The sequence below is a fragment of the Scatophagus argus genome, chromosome 3 (genome assembly GCF_020382885.2).
Source record: "Scatophagus argus isolate fScaArg1 chromosome 3, fScaArg1.pri, whole genome shotgun sequence".
Lineage (NCBI taxonomy): Eukaryota > Metazoa > Chordata > Actinopteri > Scatophagidae > Scatophagus > Scatophagus argus.
In genome coordinates this window covers 11,833,684-11,855,502 of record NC_058495.1, presented here as the reverse complement: position 1 = coordinate 11,855,502, position 21,819 = coordinate 11,833,684, and the positions used below count along the sequence as shown (strand labels likewise).

The 21,819-nt window shown below is 41.0% G+C and overlaps 2 protein-coding genes across 7 annotated transcripts; both read left to right on the top strand.

Annotated features, from left to right (window-relative positions):
* Positions 1 to 1,179: 1,179 nt before the first annotated feature.
* pbrm1l (polybromo 1, like) lies at positions 1,180 to 13,387 on the top strand. 4 transcript variants are annotated; one of them, XM_046383527.1, is made up of 30 exons: positions 1,180 to 1,338; positions 1,667 to 1,835; positions 1,907 to 2,004; positions 2,223 to 2,370; positions 2,527 to 2,676; positions 3,003 to 3,119; positions 3,210 to 3,278; positions 3,372 to 3,470; positions 3,557 to 3,642; positions 3,784 to 3,860; positions 3,950 to 4,166; positions 4,354 to 4,495; positions 4,674 to 4,759; positions 4,917 to 5,196; positions 5,319 to 5,424; positions 5,874 to 6,513; positions 6,745 to 6,962; positions 7,057 to 7,245; positions 7,460 to 7,617; positions 7,712 to 7,954; positions 8,477 to 8,622; positions 8,735 to 8,892; positions 9,440 to 9,623; positions 9,726 to 9,933; positions 10,091 to 10,289; positions 10,368 to 10,523; positions 11,404 to 11,565; positions 11,914 to 11,969; positions 12,239 to 12,443; positions 12,952 to 13,387. In XM_046383527.1, exons 2-30 carry the CDS (start codon positions 1,692 to 1,694, stop codon positions 13,113 to 13,115), a joined length of 4,905 nt encoding a protein of 1,634 aa, XP_046239483.1. In that variant the 5' UTR covers positions 1,180 to 1,338; positions 1,667 to 1,691; the 3' UTR covers positions 13,116 to 13,387. The 4 variants fall into 4 exon arrangements, with proteins under 4 accessions (XP_046239483.1, XP_046239484.1, XP_046239482.1 ...); XM_046383528.1 differs by having other exon boundaries at positions 7,054 to 7,245; positions 10,368 to 10,439; XM_046383526.1 differs by having other exon boundaries at positions 7,054 to 7,245.
* A 133-nt stretch (positions 13,388 to 13,520) lies between these two features.
* On the top strand, positions 13,521 to 21,504 carry stau1 (staufen double-stranded RNA binding protein 1). Of its 3 annotated transcripts, none has more exons than XM_046383531.1 (15): positions 13,521 to 13,671; positions 15,086 to 15,396; positions 15,653 to 15,774; positions 15,904 to 16,060; positions 16,177 to 16,333; positions 16,484 to 16,655; positions 16,765 to 16,860; positions 16,967 to 17,179; positions 17,267 to 17,410; positions 17,513 to 17,659; positions 17,769 to 17,844; positions 17,950 to 18,269; positions 18,368 to 18,490; positions 20,327 to 20,406; positions 20,784 to 21,504. In XM_046383531.1, exons 2-15 carry the CDS (start codon positions 15,204 to 15,206, stop codon positions 20,869 to 20,871), a joined length of 2,088 nt encoding a protein of 695 aa, XP_046239487.1. In that variant the 5' UTR covers positions 13,521 to 13,671; positions 15,086 to 15,203; the 3' UTR covers positions 20,872 to 21,504. The 3 variants fall into 3 exon arrangements, with proteins under 3 accessions (XP_046239487.1, XP_046239488.1, XP_046239486.1); XM_046383532.1 differs by having other exon boundaries at positions 13,523 to 13,725; positions 15,904 to 16,048; XM_046383530.1 differs by having other exon boundaries at positions 13,523 to 13,725.
* The last annotated feature ends 315 nt before the right edge of the window (positions 21,505 to 21,819 follow it).

Below are 21,819 nucleotides of genomic sequence, written 5' to 3'. Positions count from 1 at the left end.
AGTTTTCCCATGTAGTCGCAGATGATAGTACCACTTGTTGAAGGACTGTAACACATCATGTCCTAAACACAGATTATTTCAACTTCCTCATACAAAAATCCCTGAACCTCCACCAACTAACTCCAGCAGTAAAATCCGAATTAAGTCACTTGAACTTGGGTCTTCGATCTGAAAAACTTTATATTTCTCTGTTCAGGTGTAGCCCTATTGCTGCAGACAGTCAAAGGCAGTGGTATCTTGACTAATGGAAATAAAGATGTTTTTAGTTGACATTGGAGCTCAACTTTAGATTCATGGTCTGTATGCATACACTCCAGCTGTGACCTGTATTAACTGAACATGTTTCAACAGCTAATCATCATCAGAAACCTTTATCAGAATCAGAAGCCTTTATTGTCATTATACAAGGAATACAACGAAATTGTAACAGCCTTGGAGTGGTGTTATTCTAAATCTACATTCTACAGTATGTAAAGACAAGACAAGACAACTTTATTTATATAGTCCATTTTTAGTAGTTTGTCTCAAAGGGCTTTACATAACATCATAGCAACATCCTGCACAGATACTCATAGTGAGTAAGTAAGTAACGGTTATTTGATCATGATTTTTGGACCCATGAATTGCTCCATTTTGCAGAAATAAAAATGGCATCATAAGACTGCATCTGAGCTCTTACCCCATCCGTGCACAGATACTTCGATAAAGCTGCAGTAAAAATTTGTCAAAGACTTAAGGAGGTTTAAACCTGCACAACTGTCCCCGTACGGGCCACGCCATTCGCCAAGGGGTATAAACGTCTGGAATATACCTCCATTTAAAATCAGAAAGGCAACAATAAGACTTATTATTTGTTTATTTTTCTTTATAAATTCCCTTTTGCTTAATCTTAATCTTGCATTTTAATCTTAATCTTACTTGCATGTTAATCTTAGAAAAGTATTTTACACTTTGCAAGGCACTTTGTAAACTTGCTTTTGTGAAATAAAATAAAGACTGTTATTTTTCTTGTTGCTTTGGTCTATAGTGTTATATGGTTCAACAGGCCAGTTGTTAATTCTGCCAAAGCAAACTCACATTGCTGTTGTAAATCGACTAATATTACACAATAAAACATTTGTGCATATTGTTTCACATGCACTTGGTGTAGCATAGTTGGGTGCGTTACTATTCCCAGACTGTAGGGGGAGGCACTATCCCAGTTGGCGCTTTCCTTATCTACACAAAACACAATACAAACTCAACTTCCGGGCAGGAGTTTTCAAACAACACAAGCTAGCCAGCTAGCCGTTGAACAATTTTGCTCAGGGAACTACGGCAAACTTTGCTGCGTTTTGGGTGAGCTTTGGTTTTGAATGTCAATTTATTTCTGTGTTTATTTATCCCATCTTGTGTGTGTTTTCCGGGGACTATAAATAATAAATATTCTAGCTTTGCTGTGCTGTTAGGAGAGCGGCAAGACATGATAACATGCTAACAGTCGCTCGTCTGTTTGCTTTGTTTCATACATGCAAGCGGTGCTAATGCTAACAGATTGAGTTTGGTCGTGTTTCTGTTTCAGCCTTGTGAATGGCGCGATGGACGAGCGATATCCACTTTAAGTTGAGTTAATTGCATTTTAATCGGGCCAACATTAACAGGAAGTGTATCATCTTTTGTTTTGTAGCTAGCGGGCTAGCCTGTTGTCAGCGATGTCAGCGAGTTCCAAGAGGAGAAGAGCCACTTCACCCTCCAGTAGTGTGAGTGGAGGGGGTGACATTGATGAGATCTCCTCCTCTACTCCTGGAAGTGGCAGAAAACGAAAAAGACTCTCCAATGTTCCTCCTGTAGATACGGTAAATTTGTGCGCATATTAAACATCTAAACAAGTTTTAGGACTTTGATTAACGGCACTTGTTTTTTACAGATTGCAGTGTGCCATGAGTTGTTCAATGCTGTTAAGGACCACAAGGATGAACAAGGGAGGCAACTTTGTGAAGTTTTCCTAAGGGTACCAAAGAGAAGGTATAGTGGCATAAAGGCCAGAGCAAAGCTTTGCAGTACTGGAAAATGTGTTTGTCGACCTCTCCAAGTTATTTCTTACTGATAATGTGGAGACCAAACACCACAAACTGTGCAAGTGTTATTTTAAATTTGGCACACTGATCGATCAGTGTGCTGTGTTGGGTAGTACTTTCAGACATAAGGATATTATAGTGATCTCTGGTGTTGTACTTTTTCAGGAATCAGCCAGATTATTATGAAGTGGTGTCCCAGCCAATTGATATGACAAAAATTCAGTATAAACTGAAGTCAGAAGATTATACTGATGTGGAGCAGATTACTGCAGACTTCCAGCTCATGTTCAACAATGCCAAATCATTCTACAAGGTAGGGGGCACAGTACTTGTACAGTATATCTGTCATGTAATATAAAGTAACAGGACAATTATCTGTTAAGTCTTATTTTCAGAGATCATTAGCTTTAAGTCTGGTCTCCATATTCCCATGATAACTTTGCATCCCTTTTCGTGTTCAACATTTCAGAGTGACAGTGAGGAATATCAAGCTGCATGCAGGCTGTGGCAGGTTTATTTGCAAACCAGGGCTGAGTTTGTGCAACCTGGAGATGGAGATGAGGATGATGAAGACGGTGATGATATAATGGATAATTCAGGAATTTCACCTGAAGATGAGGTAATTTTATTTTTCTCATTAGATGTATCTTTGGGTTGCCCTGCCTGCTTGTGTGACTGTATGTTATGATTTTCACAACATCGTTGAAAAGGGTTGGTGTCTTAAAACTGTGTGTGCCTTGTTGGTGGTTTGCTGTGGTCGTGAGTGATGCGTAATCATATGTGTATTCTAGAGCTGATTTTGAGAACATCGTAGTTCTGATAGTGAAGTAAAATCACCTTGATATCAGCATAGGAAAAATTAGTCATCCATTCAGTTGTCAATATCCATTCATCAATTGACACAGTTCTACCTACAGAAGAACTAACTTATATGTTATCTTTAAGACCTCAAGTGGTAGTTTGAAGGAGGTATTGGAGCAACTCTTGGAGGCTGTAGTGTCACACACTGATCCCTCAGGACGTCTGGTCAGTGAACTGTTCCAGAAATTGCCTTCCAAAGTGGTAAGTCCTTGAATACTTATGGGACTTCAAATGATGGCCCTGAAATTGTTCCACATTGTTGACATTTACAGGCCCGTCTGTCTTTCCCAGCATTACCCAGACTACTATGCCATTATAAAGGAGCCAATAGATCTGAGAACGATCGCTCAGAGAATACAGGTAATCCATCAATTTACGGACTGATTTCTTTGTTGTGCATCAAACTTTGTGATGTTTTATTGTCATCAACACTGATTTGTGTTATTTGCATAGATTGGATACTATAAAAGTGTCAATGCTATGGCTAAGGACATTGATCTGATGACCAAAAATGCCAAAACATACAATGAACCAGGATCTCAGGTTTTCAAGGTAAACTCTTTTTTTCTTCTTCATCTTCTTTTATTTTTATTAAGATGTAATCTGCCAAATTTTAACATTTTTTCTCTCTTGTATAGGATGCAAACACCATAAAGAAAGTCTTTGCCCAGAGGAAGACTGAACTTGAACATTCTGAACCCACTAAATCTAGTCTTCGCATCAGGTATTTAACCACAATTTCTTAGTTTATAGTGTATGTTCTTTTTTTCCTCCTATGCAAATCAGCAACTAACTCCCTGACAGGTCACAGATTCTTTCAAGATCTAAATGTTGTGTGTCTTTTGTCTTTACTCTTACTGTTCAGAAATCGTAAGTCTGGCCAAGGTGTAGGCGGAACTCTTCATTACGGCTCAGAGAGTGAGGACGACCCCGTGCTCTCTGGTAAGTATCAGTGCTTTAGGCAGCCGGAAAGTCTACCTTGTGTTGGTGTTGGAAAACAATCCCACAGTTTTCCATATATATGTTTGCAGGCTCTGTGTGTTATGATGAAGGAGAGTCAGAGGCTGAGAGTCAGAGTTCCAGTATGGAAATGAGCAATCCGATCTTCCAGCTGTATGAAGCTGTGAGGGGTGCCAGGAACAACCAGGGCCAGGTCCTATCTGAGCCTTTCCAGCACTTGCCCTCTCGTAGAGAATATCCCGACTACTATCAGCAGATCAAACAGCCCATTGCTCTGCAGCAGATCAGGTAAGGAATCATCAAATGGTACATTCAGTTGAAATCATGGTGATTGAATGGCAGATCAGTGATAGGCTTTATTTATTTTTGTAATGTTTGATTACAAATGCTGGCGTGGTTACCAACAAATTACAGTTTCGAAAGGAAATTGATTGATTAGCCATAATAAACTTTTTTTTAAAAATGTATTTTCTAGGGCGAAGATGAAGAATGGTGAATATGAAAGTGTGGAACAGATGGATGCTGACCTTGCTCTGATGTTTGAGAATGCAAAGCGCTACAACATGCCTAACTCAAGCATTTACAAACGGGCCTTTAGGCTTCAGCAGATCATGCAGGTAAGGACATCTGCTTCCTGTTTTTAAATCACGTTATGCTGCAGGATGTTTTCACTCCAGTTCAGCCAAGAATAAAAAATCAAATAGATACAATGTTAAATGGGCGATGAAGCATCTTGCAGAAATAGCCCAGTGACAGTAATTGCCCATTGAGGTAATGAACCATCTGTCTGTATAGGCCAAAAAGAGGGAACTTCTGAGAAGAGATGATGAGGATGGAGACAGCATCCTGTCATCTGATGCAGGGAGCACCAAGAGGAAAAGGTAAATTTGTTGTTCTTTGACTGTATATCCACTGCTGTTTCTCTTAAACATGAAAAATCTGTAATTTGTACGTTAAGCACATCACTTATGGAGGCTTCTTTGGTGTCTCATTGTTGTCATCCAAACTCATTTATATTCTGCTTTTATTCTTTTTAAGCCACAAGAAAAATGTTAAGAAGAACCGAATGAAAACTTTGTATGCCGCTGTGACTGAGGCCAGAGAAGCGGGCACCAGTCGCCGTCTTTGTGATTTGTTTATGGTCAAACCATCCAAGAAGGACTACCCTGACTATTACAAAGTCATCCTTGAACCGATGGACCTCAAGACTATTGAGCACAATGTCCGCAATGAACGCTACACCACAGAAGAAGCTCTGATGGATGACATGAAGCTCATGTTCCGTAATGCCCGGCATTACAATGAGGAGGGTTCTCAGGTAGTTAATGAATTGCGTAGAAAGTATTTAGTTTTAATCTTTGCTCTTATTGAATACCAGGCCATCTTGGCATGAGATATTTTTTCTAACACTATATATTTGGGGGTGGGGGTGTAACATAGGTGTATAATGATGCTGATATTCTGGAGAAGATACTGAAGGACAAACGAAAGGAGTTGGGAGCTCCGCCTGAAGAAGATGATGTGGGATCTCCCAAACTCAAACTAAGTGAGTTTGATCTTCTAAAACATACCACAACCTTGTAGATTTTTCTAACTTTTGAGGCATCCATAGGATTTCATTCATTTCATTGTGGTATTAAAAAAAACTAACAAACAAATCAGTGCTAGGTAACTCACAGTAAACACCTGCCTATTGATATTCTTTAGTAATCCACCAAATTAAATGAATCCTGCTTGCAATGCTGTGTGGTGGCTCTGACTGCCCTGCCGTTAAGAAGAAACCTGTTGACTTGAGAACCGACTGACTCTTTTTTTTGTGCCACTGTCAGGTCATCCTGTCAACCTTTTAAACATAAGCACAAAGTATTTGCAGGGAATATTTTATGTTCCTCACAAGGAGAAATACTTTATTTGATGACACAATGATCTTTTGTCTGGCACCATAATAGATTTTGTGTGATTTTTGTGTGTGTTTTGTTTTGTTTTTTTGCTCAGGAAAGAGCGGTGTTTCTCCAAAGAAGTCCAAATACCTCACTCCACTCCAGCAGAAGTTAAATGAGCTGTACGATGCCGTACGAAACTTCACGGACCGTCGAGGTCGGCGTCTAAGCACAATCTTTCTCCGCCTGCCATCTCGTTCTGAGTTGCCTGACTACTACGCTACAATCAAGAAACCCATCGATATGGAGCGCCTGCGAAGCCATATGGCAGCTGGCCGTTACCAGGATGTCGAAGCCCTGGTGGAGGATTTTGCTCTCATGTTCAACAATGCGTGCATGTACAATGAACCAGAGTCTCTGATCTATCGCGATGCTCTAGTGTTGCACCGGGTGCTGCTGGAAACACGCAAGCAACAAGAGGGAGGCGAGGACTCTGGGCCTCCTGCTGTGGGACCTTTGGTGCGAGAGCTCATCAGGAACCTGTTTGTGTCAGTGCTGGGCCACCAGGATGAAGAGGGCCGATGCTACAGTGACTCGCTTGCTGAGATTCCTGCTGTGGATCCGGCTGCCCCTGAGAAGCCACCACTTAATTTTGATGTCATCAGGATGAACGTGGAACGTGGCCGCTACAGGAGACTGGACGTCTTTCAGGAACATATGTTTGAAGTGCTGGAGAAGGCAAGGAGGCTAAACAGGTACTTATCTTGAAAAGGCTGACATGTGGTTATCAGAGTCAAAATAAAGTGTTTGCTTATGTCTCAGTGTCATGGATAATCATTTAATTTGTAGGAAATGTTCACACACTCAGCTAAAACTGTGGAGTATTCCTTTTTTTTGTTTATGGAATGCATTTTGAATCTGGGCTTATTTTCCAATGACCAAACAGACAAAAGTGTTTTTTTTAACATCTTTTTATGTATCTGCAGAACTGATTCAGAGATATTTGACGATGCAGTGGAACTACAACAGTTTTTCATTAAGATCAGGGATGAGCTTTGCAAGAATGGAGAGATTCTACTGTCTTCTGCTCTCAACTACACGACAAAACACCTCCACAGTGATGTGGAACAAGAAAAGAGGGAGAAAATTCCCAAAGAGATTGAGGAGGACAAACAAAAGACAGAGGAGGAGGGGGGAAACAAAGGTGTGTGTGTGTGAACCTTTGGCATAATACGCAGGATGTCTTAAAATGTTGACATATTAATTTGAAATCGTTGTATTTCTCTCGCCTAAAGAAGGTGGGAAAACCGAGGACCTGCCGCGGGAGGCATGGCAGTCAGAGTCTGAGACGGAGCGAGTGTATAGTCAGGACTGCAGCTTTGAAAACAACACCTACCATGTGGGGGACTTTGTCTATGTGGAGCCTTCTGAGCCAAACCTGAAGCCACATATTGTCTGTATTGAACGACTGTGGGAGGATGAAGCAGGTAATACACTAATTACGTTTTGGGTGGGGAAAAAACATGAATTGGCCACAATTTATATATTGGGTTACACAACTACCTTAAGGTCATTAACAGGAAATGTACTTCTTTGACACACCGTAGTTATAATCACTAAGCTGAAATTGTGACAGTAAAGGTTTGTTTATTATTTTTCTTTTTCCACAAGTTAATGTTTTTGTCTTGAACATGTGTGAAGGTGAGAAGTGGCTCTATGGCTGCTGGTTCTACAGACCAAGTGAAACTTTCCACCTAGCAACACGCAAGTTCCTGGAAAAGGAGGTCTTCAAGAGCGACTACTATAACAAAGTGTCTATCAGTAAAGTTCTTGGCAAATGTGTGGTCATGTTTGTGAAGGTAAGAAGAAAAAAGAAAGAAAAAAATGTTTAATGTGTTTAATTCAACATAACAATATGTTTACCAGATTAAGGCTTTTTTCCGGTTTCTGTAGGATTATTTCAAAATGCAACCGGAGGGCTATGGAGCCGAGGATGTGTACGTCTGTGAAACCCGCTATGCTGCCAGGACCAAGTCATTCAAGAAGATCAAGATCTGGGCCATGCCTGTGAGCTCTGTGAAACTGGTCCCCCGGGACGTGCCGCTGCCAGTTGTTCGTGTTGCTTCCATGTTTGCCAAACCTGACCAGGACAAACTAACACTTTCATATACAGACGGTGGCAGTTTTGTGGACAAGGTGAGGTGACTGTGTTTCTTTTTTTTTGTTTGTTTGTGTGTTGTTGTTTTTTTTAAGGTTTGGAAATGCGTTTTTTTTCCCCAATATAAAATTTTGGTTTTTTTAATAAGGCCTTATTTTCTGAGCTGCTTATGATCTTGTGTGCCGCCTTTTAACTTTCCTTTTATAAAAACTGGGGCATTGTAGAAGCAAATAAAAGGACACAATAAAAACAAATGAAAGGTACAGAATGGGGGTAAACAAGACTTCAGTACTGACCTACTTTTATGGCCTAATCCCACAAGGCCTCCAGAATTCAGTGTAATGGATAAGGCTTGAGTCTTTGTCTCATTGAAAAAGTATATTGTCGCCAAGCAAGGCCTTTACTGCAGGGGATTAATTAACTGACAGAGTGGTAGCAAGCATGTCCTGACAAGGTTTAGCTGGGTGGCAAAGGAGTAGTTATTTCCAAGTATTAAAGGTTGTTTGTCACAATATAAACAATCACCTGAGCCCTCTGTGTGTACATACCTGTTCATTTAGGAGAAAGAGGATGTCCCTATGGAGATGAGTGGAGCTGAGCCCGGCTGTCAGTACTATGAACAGTTACGCTGCAACAATGTGTGGTTTAAAGTGGGAGACTGTGTTTACATCCAGTCACATGGTCTGTCTAAGTCACGGGTTGCCAGGTGAGTAAGAGTTTATTTTGCTCTGTGGTTGAAGAAAGCATCCTGCTTGATGTGACAGTAGTGCTTTGTGGTTTTTACCGAGTTATTAATGATTGGTGATCCTGGGCTGCAGGATAGAAAAGCTGTGGCTGCAGAATGGAATTACTTTCTTCTTTGGGCCTATCTTCATTCATCCTGAGGAGACAGAGCATGAACCCACAAAGATGTTCTACAAGAGGGAAGTGTTTCTGAGCCATCTGGAGGAGACTTTGCCCATGACCTGTGTCATAGGTACTGTTTCGATAACTTCCCAGAACTTGTGTTCATACATGACAGTGAACCTGTTTATCCTTTTCACTTAGAGAAATAGAAATAAGCTTATTTGATTTCTGGGAGCGTGTTAGATAAGAAGATTAATACCGGCCTCAATATCGATTTGTGAAATATGAGGCCGCATCCAGTTAGCTTAGCACACACAAACTTTGTGAACAGCAAAATGGCTTGCCTTGCTCTTTCCAGCTGAGCCAAAATCTGGCTCCCAGCACCTCAGACACTCATTAAGTAAAATGTATATGTCTTCTCTGTTTTTTTAAATGTGTAGAAAGTATAATTAGGCATTTAAACAGCTATGACTGGGCAAGTGCTACAACTGTCCGCCAGAACGCGAATAAGCATTTTTCCCTAAAATGTCAAACTGTTCGTGTCCCTTGCCATTTCTCAAATTTGACATTATGGATACACATTTTACATGTGAGGCTTTCTGCCCTCATTTTGCTTGGGTGAATTTGGACCTAAGTTTTTCATCATCAATCCTATATCGTTCCTGTCTGCTCTCCAGGCAAATGTGTGGTGTCCTCTTTTAAGGACTACCTGTCATGCAGGCCGACCGAGTTTTCAGAAGAGGATGTCCTGTTGTGTGAGAGCCGCTACATTGAAGCAGAGAAACAGATGAAAAAATTCAAGGGTCTGAAACGCTTCTCGTACTCTTCCAAAGTGGTGGAGGATGAGGTCTACTATTTCAGGTTGGTTACTCAAACAGAGCACCAGCTCTAATTTGGAGCTATACAATTTCTTGCCTGCTTGGGATTTTGACTTGTGTTTTCTTGTGCTGGTATCTTATGTAGGAAACTGATAGTGCCACAGAAGGAAGCGTCACCATTTTTGGACAAGAAGATAGATGAGCTTGAGGTTAAACTGGCAGATATGGAGGATGCAGATGACGATATGGAAGATATGGATGAAGAGGAGGAGGCTCCTGAGACGCCCTCTATGCCTCAAATGCAAACTCCACTTGCGAGCGATATGGACATCATGCCGTACATACCTTCTCAGGTACTCAAGACCTTAACCCAAGAAGTCCAAATCTTATATCCAAATACTTCTAACGCCTATTAGTAATATTAAAATTAACACGCTAGTGTTTTGTTTTTAACTTTTTAACTTTATTTTTAACTTTTTTTGTTTGTTTGTTCGTTTGTTTCCCATGAAGTCCACTCCTAAGGTGAAGGGTTTATCGAAGAAGGAAGGGGCCAAGAGGAAGATGAATATGAGTGGTTATATCTTGTTCAGCAGTGAAATGCGAGCTGTGATCAAAGCTCGACACCCAGACTACTCCTTTGGTGAGCTGAGTCGCCTTGTGGGCACCGAGTGGAGGAACCTTGAGGCTCCAAAGAAAACAGAGTATGAAGGTGAGAAGAAGCAATGTGTGGAAAATTCTTAAATGTGAACTCAAGTATAGACAGAGACCTTTTCTTCTTTTCTTCCAGAACGTGCAGCCAAAATAGTCGAGCAACAAGATCGTGAGAGACCACCTCAGAAGCAAGCATCCCCTAGAGCAGGTACCCCCGTAGGGGCACTGATGGGGGTGGTGCCTTCGCCTAGCACTATGGGAATGATAAACCAGACCATGTCACCTGTGTCAGGTAACCCCTCTAAGAGGCAGCACGAGTGTTTGACAACAAGGCAGCAGGAAAATGAGGCTGGACTGTTTAAAACCGTAATTCTCTCACGAAATTATAACAATAACTGCATTCTCAAAGCAACATTTTTCTTCTTTTGCTGATGATTTACATTGTTTTATGTTTAGTTTTATCATCACAAGCTTCGTATCTGAAATTGCATGACATTGACTGCATGATTGACTTTTAACCATGAACATTTTTTTTAAATATTTCATTTAACTTTTAGGCTTCTAACATTCTTAGACCCATTTGTATTGCCTGCCCCTTTTGCACACTGAACCTTTGACATCACCTGATGACAGTGATTTTCATTATCCACACATTGTTCTCTAATAATGCAAAATTCACTGTCTAGTCCTAGTCCTATAATTTGGCACAATCAGCCAGGATAGAAAGATTTTCTTTTCTTTTGGTCAGCACAGCTGGACGACAGAAAAGTTGGGGGAAAAAAGTAGACAGCAGAAGATGGCCATTCTTTATGCTAAGAGTCTACCCCAAAGACTGATTTAAATCTTATCCAAAATTATATCACAGTTAAATATATTTGGTTAGCTGGATTACTATGTAAAACCCTTACTTAAATAAGAATATTTTAACATTTTGCAAGCTTTACATTGATGTTTCTGTTACCATTAGAGTTGCATTTACACATTTATAGACATTTAACCTGCCCTGAGCAAGCAAAAAATAGATTCAGGTGCTGAAAATTGCCTGAGTATTTTAGGCCTTGCATGTGCGAAAGGGGCCACTGTGTGCAGTAGTAGTGCATGTTATTTTAGAGTCAGCTGCATGTACTTATGCATGGATATGTTGTTGTCCTCTCCTCACCCTCTTCCGCAAGGCATGATGGGAGCTTATGGGCCACCTTACATACCCATGCAGGGCCCCCATGAGGGCTTGTTGAGTGTGGCCCCAATGCCACCTCACCCTACAGGGGGGGCCCACCTGCCTCCTCACCATCTCCAGCAAAGTATGCCTGGGTACCCTGGCATGCTTCATCAGGGTAAGGGCCACTGTCCTAGCCACACCTGCTCAGTCACATCCAGTCGTGTCTCTCCTGCTGGAGGGGTTTACCTGGTCCACAGGCTGCACAGCCTGATGTACTCAGCAAACTGTCAAAGCTCTCTTGTCTCCAACAACTTCTCTCAGGGTGTACTCACATTCCACATCTAAAATATACAGCATCCACATACACATTCACTCATTATAATGCATGTGAACAAACCAAACAACTAACTTTCAACTGATTTTCAAAAACTAACTTTTCTATGTCATTGTCAGCTTAAAGCAGGCCAGCTTGAGTTTTATCACAGTGCAAAATGCACAGAAACAAAATATTGTCATTTAACAGGTGTGATGGGAGCTGGAATGAATGGAAGTCCTGCACCAGGAAACTTTATACAGCAGGTGAGCCCCATTTCAGAAAATACTCCTGACTTAAATGAAAAAAAAAACAAAAAAACAAAATTCTGGTTTCAAATATTGCTAATAATTTTGTTACTTGCACATAATTTATGATCATAAGATAAATTATATAATTATTATAAATTACAACATAGGATCAAAATGTATAAATTAGAAAACTCCTCATGGCTTGTTATTATATGTAACATATGTATTGATTACATGTAACTCACTGTTCCACATATTATCCGCATGTCATTGTTCGACTTCAGCCTGGGATGTTCAGTCCAGGATCGCATGCTCCTCCACCATATCCAGGACAGAGCCAGCCCTCACACTTGCAGCCCACCACTCCCATGTTTGTGGCTCCACCACCAAAGACCCAGAGGGTGCTCCACTCAGAGGCCTACCTGAAGTACATTGAGGGCTTGAATGCAGAGTCTAGCACTGTCAGCAAGTGGGACCAAATGCTCAAAGGTGGAGTTATTTTACTTGTCATCTTGGTGGTGTGTAGAAGGGTTATTGTGGTCACAATATCGACAGTACAGTAACATCATATTATACCACAGGTTTCTCCCACATTATATGATTAGGTCTGACAGTATGCCTCTCGTAAATCTTTTTTCTATGAAATGAACTTACTAACTTCTAATGGCCCAGCTATTAAGACATTATTAAACCCTGTTTTAGGTCAAGACAAGTAGGTTGATTTAGAAATGTTTGCTGTTAATGGAAATGTGATAACTAAATGAAAAATGTATGAGTATGAAAATAAGAGAAGCAGGTTTGTTTAAGTAGAAAAATACATCTGGAAAGACCTGCATTCATTTCTTTTTAAGCATAAATTGTCATTTTCAAAGGCACATTGTTCAGCTCAAGTGCCTCCTTTTTAGTTTGCCTTTAAAAAAGAGAGCGAGATACACAAAAGTAAACATTATTCATTTATTAAGTCAGAACTTAATCAAAAATCTTGTTTTCACAACAGCTCAAAGGCGTGATGCTCATCTGACCAAAGAGCAGGAGAGCCGGCTGCCAGCTCACTGGCTCAAGAGCAAAGGAGCCCATACCACCATGGTGGATGCACTGTGGCGTCTGCGTGACCTGATGCTGAGGGACTCTCTGAATATCTGTCAGGCACACAACCTGTGACCTGGTGGACGCTAACCACTATAACCAGCTCTCTCACTGCTCGTATCCTCAAGCTGTGGAGTTTAGGAGGAGATATAGATCATAGAAGCAATATTTTATAGTGAATCATTATCAGTTTTATATTTATTAGGTAACATGATGAGCTTGATAGTTATTTGTGTGTGTTTTCCTTTTTTTTTTTTTTTTTTTTTTTTTAAGACGGATTGTTGTGCTGCAAAACCAGTGTTTTGGCTTATTGATACTACCAAAATAAAATTCAGAATATCCTGTTATACTGTGTTTGGTTTGAAATTGTATTTGTCCCAAACAAGCATCACTGTTGTGCTTATCTTATCTTAGTCATTACCCATCATTTCATCGCTCAACTAAGTCTTGCATTATTTTGGAATTACTTCCTGTCTGGTGGCGTCACTTCCCGGGGAGTGAATCAAGATAGGGCCATTCTCTTTAGTGTTTGCCCTGTTTTCCCAATGTCCATCTCCTCACCGCTCGCATTTTGATATAAAAATAACACAGACTGACTCCTGAAACTGGCTGTTAACTAAAGCAAACGAGAGTAAATCAACGTGTATTATGGAGTAACTGAAAACGGAACAAAAGGAGCAACGAGGTGAGGTTTAATTTGTGACTTACCGAGGGTCGAGTTTAGCTAGCTAGCAATTTTACCGGCTGGCCCCAGACTCGCAGGGATAAAAAATGAGATGTGCAGTTAACAAATAAACTGGTGTCAGGTACTGTTCCGAATGAGTTGTGAGTATCTCTTTCTGAAGACACCATTGGTTCAGTCATTTAAGTGTTCAGGTTCGTTTTTTACAGAGATTGTTCCCGTTATGTGCATCACTGCCATTATAGCTAGTTGATATTGCTAATATTTCTCTAGGAAATCTCCCAACGGCCCGATGTCACTCAGAATTACACAGAGCTGAGAATATTTTTGGAGTTTTCACACATATTGTCACATTATTAGAAAAGATATGAAACAAGTGATGTTAAAGATGTTCTCGTGTATGCATATCTGCAAGCAGTTGAAGCTCCATTTGTAACCCAGTTTGACTTTAAATGTAATGAAATTGGCGAATGTTTAAGTAGACAGTTTGCTTACAAGGTACATGATTTTGTGTAGCCAACATTTAGTAGAAGGAGGCACATTTTAAAATTAGTGCATTAGTAAATTAGTCGACGAAGGCACCAAGGGCCCCACAACACAGAATGTGATGGACGCCTACTAATCGTGCACCTTGAATGAAAACAATATAATAACGAACTTTATGGATTAGCAGCATCCGTAAATGACAGCCAGGCTAGCGAGTGCTGGCGAGAAAACGGTTTGAGCCACCTGGTTACACGGTTTGGTTGTCTCGTTCTTGTTGACTGTGACTGAGTAAATAATGTTGACCTGGTGGGTGCCGTTCTTTTCTGGGACCCTACATAAATCACTCCCACTGCCTGTAGCGTGTATTTTAAGGGTCAAAGCACAGTATTTTGAGACTAATATGAATGTTGTTAATACTTGAATGAATACCAGTCTGTAAAGATCAGTTAGGTACCACAGTTTACATCTTGGATCAGTTTCAAGGTTGAACGTTAAATATGAGGGCGTGAAAGCAGTCTGTGAAGCTCAGCGGTTAGCAGTGTTGATTCACAGCAAGAAGGTGCTGGTTTTTAAACCTGATCCCAGCAGCTGAGCCCTTTCTGTGTAGATTTAGCATGGTCTCCGTCTTCTCTGCTGATCCATAATCCCTACACATTTGAGTTGAGTGAGTGGGACACTGTATTGTCTATACATCCAAATGTGGTTGTCTTGTGGTTTGTGAAAGACCAACCTCTCCAGAGAATGCTCTTCATTTTGCACATTGTGTGCTGATGTTTCCAGTGTCTGTCACATAGACATTTTTTAGATAACCTGTAATTATTTAATATTTAGAAAATGGCACATCTTTGTTGCTTATCTCATATCCTCACTTTTCCAGGCAGAGCTTATATTCAAACCTGCTCAATAAACAGTTCTTCCCACTTTGGCATTCATCATTGCTGCACAAGTTCTTACCTTGACCTCAGCCTACGATTGACTAAGCTCAAACAACAAGGATGTCCCAGCTCCAGTTTCAGTGTCCGGCTAGCCCCATGCCTGCTGTCCCTGCCCCAGTGCAGCTGGGACAGCCACAGCCGGGTTACAGCATCCCTTGTGCGTCAGGCACCCTACCCTCGGAGAGCGCCAGTCAGCCCATCAGGAGCTCAGCTCTTCCTGCGGGCTCAGCCACTCCCTACAATACCACCACAGGTTTGTTTTATTTATTTGTTCATAAAACTTATTTTCATTGCTTTGTTAATTTATTTTTTAAATGCAATGTAAAGTACTACCTTTCAAGCTCTATATGTAAATATCACTTTTTAATTTTTTTTCTTTTTGCCTCTTGTTTTCAAAGGTTTAGCAAGATCTCTGTGTCTTTCTCAGACTTTGTTTCCTGCCAGACTTTGGAACATTTGGGATCATGTCTAAATACCAAATTTTTGATGTTATTTTTGTTTTATCACAGTGTCTAACATGGCAAACCCTAAAGAGAAGACCCCTATGTGTTTGGTGAATGAGTTAGCCCGTTTCAACAAGATCCAACCTGAGTATAAGCTGCTTTGTGAGCAAGGACCAGCTCACTCCAAGGTGCATTGAGAGTAATTTTATAGACAAACCAGTCATGCAATTTCATCTCTGCTGTTGTTTTCTTTTGTCACATGTTCATGCCAGTGACAGAAAATCTGTTGCACTTCCTCTGTTTCCTGCCTCTGGCAGATTTTCTCAGTTAGACTTACACTGGGAGATCAGCACTGGGATGCAGAGGGGACCAGCATCAAAAAGGCCCAGCATTCTGCTGCTGCATCTGCCCTCGCTGAGACAACACTTCCCAAGCCAACTGTTAGGACACCTCGCAACACAGGCAAGAACCCAGGTGGGCTCTTCCCACTGGCTCTGTCAGTCTCTTTCTAATGCTTATTAACACTTTACAGAAAAGAGTTTGCTCACATATGAATTTTTCTTTGGTTTTATCTTGTGTTGGCCTTACAGCCGATGGCATGACACATACCATGGAGTTAAATGCACTATGTATGAAGCTTGGTAAAAAGCCTGTGTATAAACCCATTGACCCGTACCCGGGGATGAGACCACCAAACTTCAACTACAACGTCCGGGCTCCAGGACCTTACCAACGCTCTATGCAACAGTGAGTTTGCTTCAGTTGGAAATTAGAAAATAGGACATTCTTCCATTTTTGTCTTAATTTTGAATTTCAAAACTTCTAGAATCTTATTTTTTAAAATAAGCCTAAAAAACTTGAAGAAAAGACTGTCATGTTGTTTTTTATTGTCTCCAGGTACTACTACCCATTTCCTCCAGTGGGGCCAATGATATACCACATGGAGCTTTCCATCGGAGGCCAGCAGTTTATTGGTAAGGGACGCACACGGCAGTTAGCCAAACATGACGCTGCTGCCAAGGCCCTGAAAGTGCTGCACAAGGAACCAATATTGCAACAGTTGCCAGTGGTGAGAAAGAAAATGCACACTCAGTGTGAAGTAGTGCTTGAAAGCCTTTATACAGTTTTATTCAGACTTACTGCTTTTCTCTCTTGAATATTCTTTTTTCTCTTGGCAGATGAATGGAGAGCCCGAGGAGGAAAACCTCAACAAATCCGAAATCAGTCAAGTGTTTGAAATTGCACTTAAACGCAACTTACCTGTCAACTTTGAGGTGATTTGCACATTTCTGTTTAGACACGAAGATGTGTAAACAAACGTAGCCCAGTTTCTTACCTGCGTGCTCCTCTACATAACGATTTGTCCCTGTTGTTTTCCAGGTTTTAAAGGAAGAAGGCCCTCCTCACATGAAGAATTTTGTAGTGTGTGTCACAGTAGGGGAGTTCACTGGAGAGGGCGAAGGAAAGAGTAAAAAAATTGCCAAGAAGCTGGCAGCAGCAGCGGTACTGGGGGAGTTGAAGAAGCTGCCCCATATTCCTAGTGCGGAAAAGACGCTGCCACGCATCAAAAAGAAATCCAAATCCATCATCAAGGTAATGTAACCTGGGCGGTGGAATAAGAACAATCAGTACAGAGCTGAAGTATCTACATTAAGTGATGATTTACTGTCACACCATCAGCTGCAAACCAGCCCAGAATATGGTCAGGGCATGAATCCCATCAGTCGCCTGGCTCAGATCCAGCAGGCCAAGAAGGAGAAGGAACCCGAGTACAGTATGGTGACAGAGAGAGGTCTACCTCGGCGCAGGGAGTTCGTCATGCAGGTAACTTGCACCTGGAGCATCCCTGTAGCATGACATCTGTCTCTCCCTGTTCTTGTTAATTACTCACACATTCCGCTCTTTGATGAATGTTTTCTGGTAAAGGTGACGGTGTGCAGCCAGACTGCAGAGGGAATGGGACCCAGTAAGAAGGTGGCTAAGAGGAATGCAGCAGAGAAAATGCTCGACCTCTTGGGATATAAAGTGCCTCAGCCTCAGCCCCCTAAGCCGGCACTCAAAACTGATGAAAAGGTACTGCTACATCTTTATCCAGTTTTTTTATATATGACTGACGATCTATAATGATCATGATCATAATGGTCATTCCTTAATGCACACATACTGTTTTTGTAATATTTAGACGCCAGTGAAAAAGCCTGGTGATGGACGCAAAGTGACCTTCTTTGAACCTGGCTCTGTAGAGGATGTGACACTGAGTAAGTGTCAGTAGATCTACTTGACTCATCTATTTGGCAGATAGTCATACTGGATTATGTAAGTTGTGTTTATGTACCCTTAACAAGTGAGTCTTTCATTTGAAGGTTCCAAGGAGGAGGACTTCCGCCTGCCTTACCTGAGCCACCAGCAGCTGCCTGCAGGCATCCTGCCCATGGTCCCCGAGGTGGCTCAGGCAGTTGGGGCCTGCCAAGGATCCCAGGCCAAGGACTACAGTCGAGCTATGCCCAATCCAGGCAAGGCCACGATCACTGCCATGATTGCCAATGAGCTGCTTTATGCAGGGACATCCCTGACTGCTGAGACCATCCTAAAAAACAAAAATAACATCAACCAACTGCCCCAAGGACCCCTCACCAGGCCTTCAGAACAGCTCAGCTATCTTGCATCTGTGCAGGGCCTGCAGGTAATCAACACCATGTTCTGATTTGATGAACTCAATAAGCATATTATGACACTAAAAATGGTTTAAAAAATTCACTGAAATATTTTATTTGCTTGCAGGTGGAATACAAAGATTTTCCCAAAAACAATAAGAATGAATTTGTGTCACTTATTAACTGCTCCTCCCAACCACCGCTCCTTAGTCATGGGATTGGGAAAGATGTTGAATCCTGTCATGATTTGGTGAGTTTCTTTTAAATGTATACCTACAGTTTAATGCTCCTCCATCCAACCAAAACCTGGGGAATGTGGGAGTATTTGGATGCCTCAGGGAGGACTAGGCAATCATTGACTGAGGACAACTCATAGGGAGAAAATGCTGAAATCCAGTGGCTATCAGTGTCTCAAACATACACATATGAGCTTCTACGTTATTGGTCCTTGCATGCAAAGTTGAATCATGTTTAGCGTGCTGACAGAGTGTTAAATGAAATGTAAAGATGTAAGCATGCATGTGTTGTTACTCACGTTAACATAATTGTAAACAAAGCAGGGCAGCATATTTGTCATATGCTGCAATTGTGCCCCTCATTAATGGTCACCCTAGTTTTTTACTTAATGTCCAGCCCTTATGATCAGATGTGGTGCCAGACAAACAAGATCATAGAGAAGGCACAAAAACCTCCTGATTAGCCTAGTCCGGTCTAAATGAGCATGAACTGATGAAGCCTCTTGGATGAGAGGCTAAACGTCATCACAGACATATAACCAAATCCAGTTGTACTTACTTTAAACTTAAATACGTCAGTCTTGTGCACTTTGAGAGCAATATTGATAGGGTAGATCATATATATATATATGTATATATAATTAAATAAGGTTATTTTTTTTATTGTAGAAAATATATGTAGTAAATAATGAAAAATATAATGCTGAGCTCTGCTCTGCTGCCTGGCAGTTAGTAAATATACAGTTGTTTTGGCTGTACAATGTGAACATAAGCCTATAGTCAATAGTCAGTGTTAGTCTATTGCTGTCCATTGTGCATTAGTGTAGAGTTTTAAAATGATGTGTCATTACACTCATATGTTGTAAAGAATGACTGGTCCTTTCAGAGGATCTAGCGAGAAGCGTGTTTCATGTCATGAGTTACGGGTGTGCGCTGGGAATGGAAAAGAAAAAACCCATCATCAATAGAGCTCCAATATGATAATTCACCATGGCAACGGGTGTATAAAGAGTAGAACCTCCATCTTAATCCATTAGAGCTAGAAGTATATATGCATGTCAGTGCATGCTCTGGCATTTGTCTGACAGCTGCCTTCACTGTTCACTGTTATCAGGGATAATATAGCCAGTGAATTTAATCCAGAATATCCGCTGATTGCTCTCCTTTTTGTTCGCATTGTTGACAGATTAATCATTTCTAAAGGAACTTATAAAGAATCCAATTTCTGCAAGTAAATGTATTTCAGTATGTGCTTTTACTGTATGTTACCACAGTAACTGAGTTTGAGCTGCCACTCTGGAATGGAAAACCCAGTTTCCACAGTTTCAGTTTTAACAGAGTTTTTGCTAAACCTGCTTTGTGAAATAGGGCCTTGAAGGAGAGTTCAGCTTCATCCTGTCGCTGAAGTTGTAAATAGTGACACCTGCTTTCACGGGCTGGGGGGGGCTGGGGCTGTAGTGAGCGTGTAAGGTCGCTCATCTCCATTCAGAGCGAGTGATTGTGTGTGTTTGAAAGAGAGAATTAGTGCAGAGACAAAATGCAGAGAGGACGGTTGGGCGCTGACTGACTGGTAAAAGATGCTCTCCCAAAAAAATGTAGAAAATTATTTACAATTTTTTTTTAAAGTTAACATGAAGTTAAAACATTTTTGGTTCATTGTGAAGCCATCAGACTGTGGCAGGCTGTCTAGGTAGGAAATGGAAAACACTGATCAACACGTACATTGGCTGCTTCCTGGTCACCCACTCCTTTATTTTGAAGGATACCTACTATCAAGACAATGTAGGTTGACTTTACAGAGTTGTGCTCAGCTGGGTAGCAGTAACCCATACTGTTCCTTGCCTCTACAGGCTGCACTGAATATATTGAAGCTGCTCTCTGAGTTGGACCAGCAGTCAAATGAAAGGACAGGAAATGGACCAGTCTCTCGGTAAGCTGTGACAATCACCGTCTCTGTCTGATGAGTAAACGGCCATTATAATGATGTCTGACGTAAATACTTCAATTAGCATTTTTTTTTTTTTTTGTCGCTTCCAGGTGCTCTCTATCTATTTTCCAAATGGTGCTTGTTTCTCGGGGAGATAATTTGTTAATTTTTGGAACATGGCTCAGCTTTAGCTTAATAATTCTGATTGCAGAATGCTCTGGTAAAACGGGTGTTTGATTACTTAAAAGTACAGCAGGAGGCTAGTGACAGTCTCAAGCACTGAACAGACTTTTCAAAGGTCTGCCCGTTGGATGTGTTTGACCTGTTATATATCTAAATAACTATTAACAGCATCATTACATATGACTTATCTTTCACAGGTGTGGCAAGCAGGAAATCGAAGGTGACATGCACCTCAAACAGGCTAACTCAAGCACATTGGCACAGACCCTGGATGGCACTGTTTAGATGATCAGATTTGGTTGTCTGTAAAAGCACTAGAGAAAACTCAGACACTGTGTTCTTAGAAGGTAGCAGGAAGCTCTGGGCACTGTAGGCTCTAAACCATCACTGTTCATAGTCCTTGTTCCAAAATGTTCACAGTTAAACAAGATTGATAGGAACAAATAGTTTCTTCCCCTTAATGTTGTTTAATTGTTCACATTATTTATTTTGTTGCATTGTAGAAAAAGTTGCTGCATCCTAGTCAAGGAGACGGGGGTTTACAATGCAGAAGAAGAAGAAATTTAACTGTGAACCTTTTTTTCCTTTTCCTCTCTGTGAGACGTTCTAATTCTTTTGTGTTTTATACCCTGTCGAGGTAGTGCTGAACAGTAGATCTGGTAAAGGTTTGGACCTCATCTTTGTCTAGGTTGCGGCTGGCGAACCTCTGTTGATTTTCCTAGACTGCTTTGTATCAACAACCAGTGTTATCGACATTACCATGTAGGGCTGGGACGAATTTCTGACTAAATGTAGCTTGACATTGTGTCTGCTGTGTGCGTCAGTTTCCCCGTTACTTCCTTTTTTTCCTTTCATGTCAACCTCCCTTCCCTCTCTGCTCCTCAAATTAAAATTACGTGCTTATGTGCACAAAACAAGGATTTGTGTTATCTTGTCTGTTTGTTCACCTGCTCATGGTTGAATATATAACTGAAAAGGCTTTTGTCATCTATTGCTGTGCGGTAATTCAATATTATTATTTAACTACTCTCAGTGCTGTCATATCGTTACGAGATAATTGAATTGTGTTGGTTTTTTAGGGATTTCTCTTTTCTAAATGAATGATTCTAACAAGTTAATTAAGTCAGTTATGTTCCTATGCTGTAGAAAAATGAAAATGTTTTCTTTGCAGTGATTGCATGCTCTGCAACTGTCTTGACATGAGCCACACTTGCAGTAGGTCCAAAGTTGGCA

Coding starts and splice junctions, on each gene's coding strand:
- pbrm1l (XM_046383526.1), top strand. CDS start 1,692: ATGTCAGCGAGTTCCAAGAGGAGAAGAGCCACTTCACCCTCCAGTAGT. Junction 2,005..2,222: donor CTAAGGGTACCAAAGAGAAG/GTATAGTGGCAT, acceptor GTACTTTTTCAG/GAATCAGCCAGATTATTATG. Junction 2,677..3,002: donor GAATTTCACCTGAAGATGAG/GTAATTTTATTT, acceptor GTTATCTTTAAG/ACCTCAAGTGGTAGTTTGAA.
- stau1 (XM_046383531.1), top strand. CDS start 15,204: ATGTCCCAGCTCCAGTTTCAGTGTCCGGCTAGCCCCATGCCTGCTGTC. Junction 16,861..16,966: donor ACTTACCTGTCAACTTTGAG/GTGATTTGCACA, acceptor GTTGTTTTCCAG/GTTTTAAAGGAAGAAGGCCC. Junction 17,180..17,266: donor AATCCAAATCCATCATCAAG/GTAATGTAACCT, acceptor TCACACCATCAG/CTGCAAACCAGCCCAGAATA.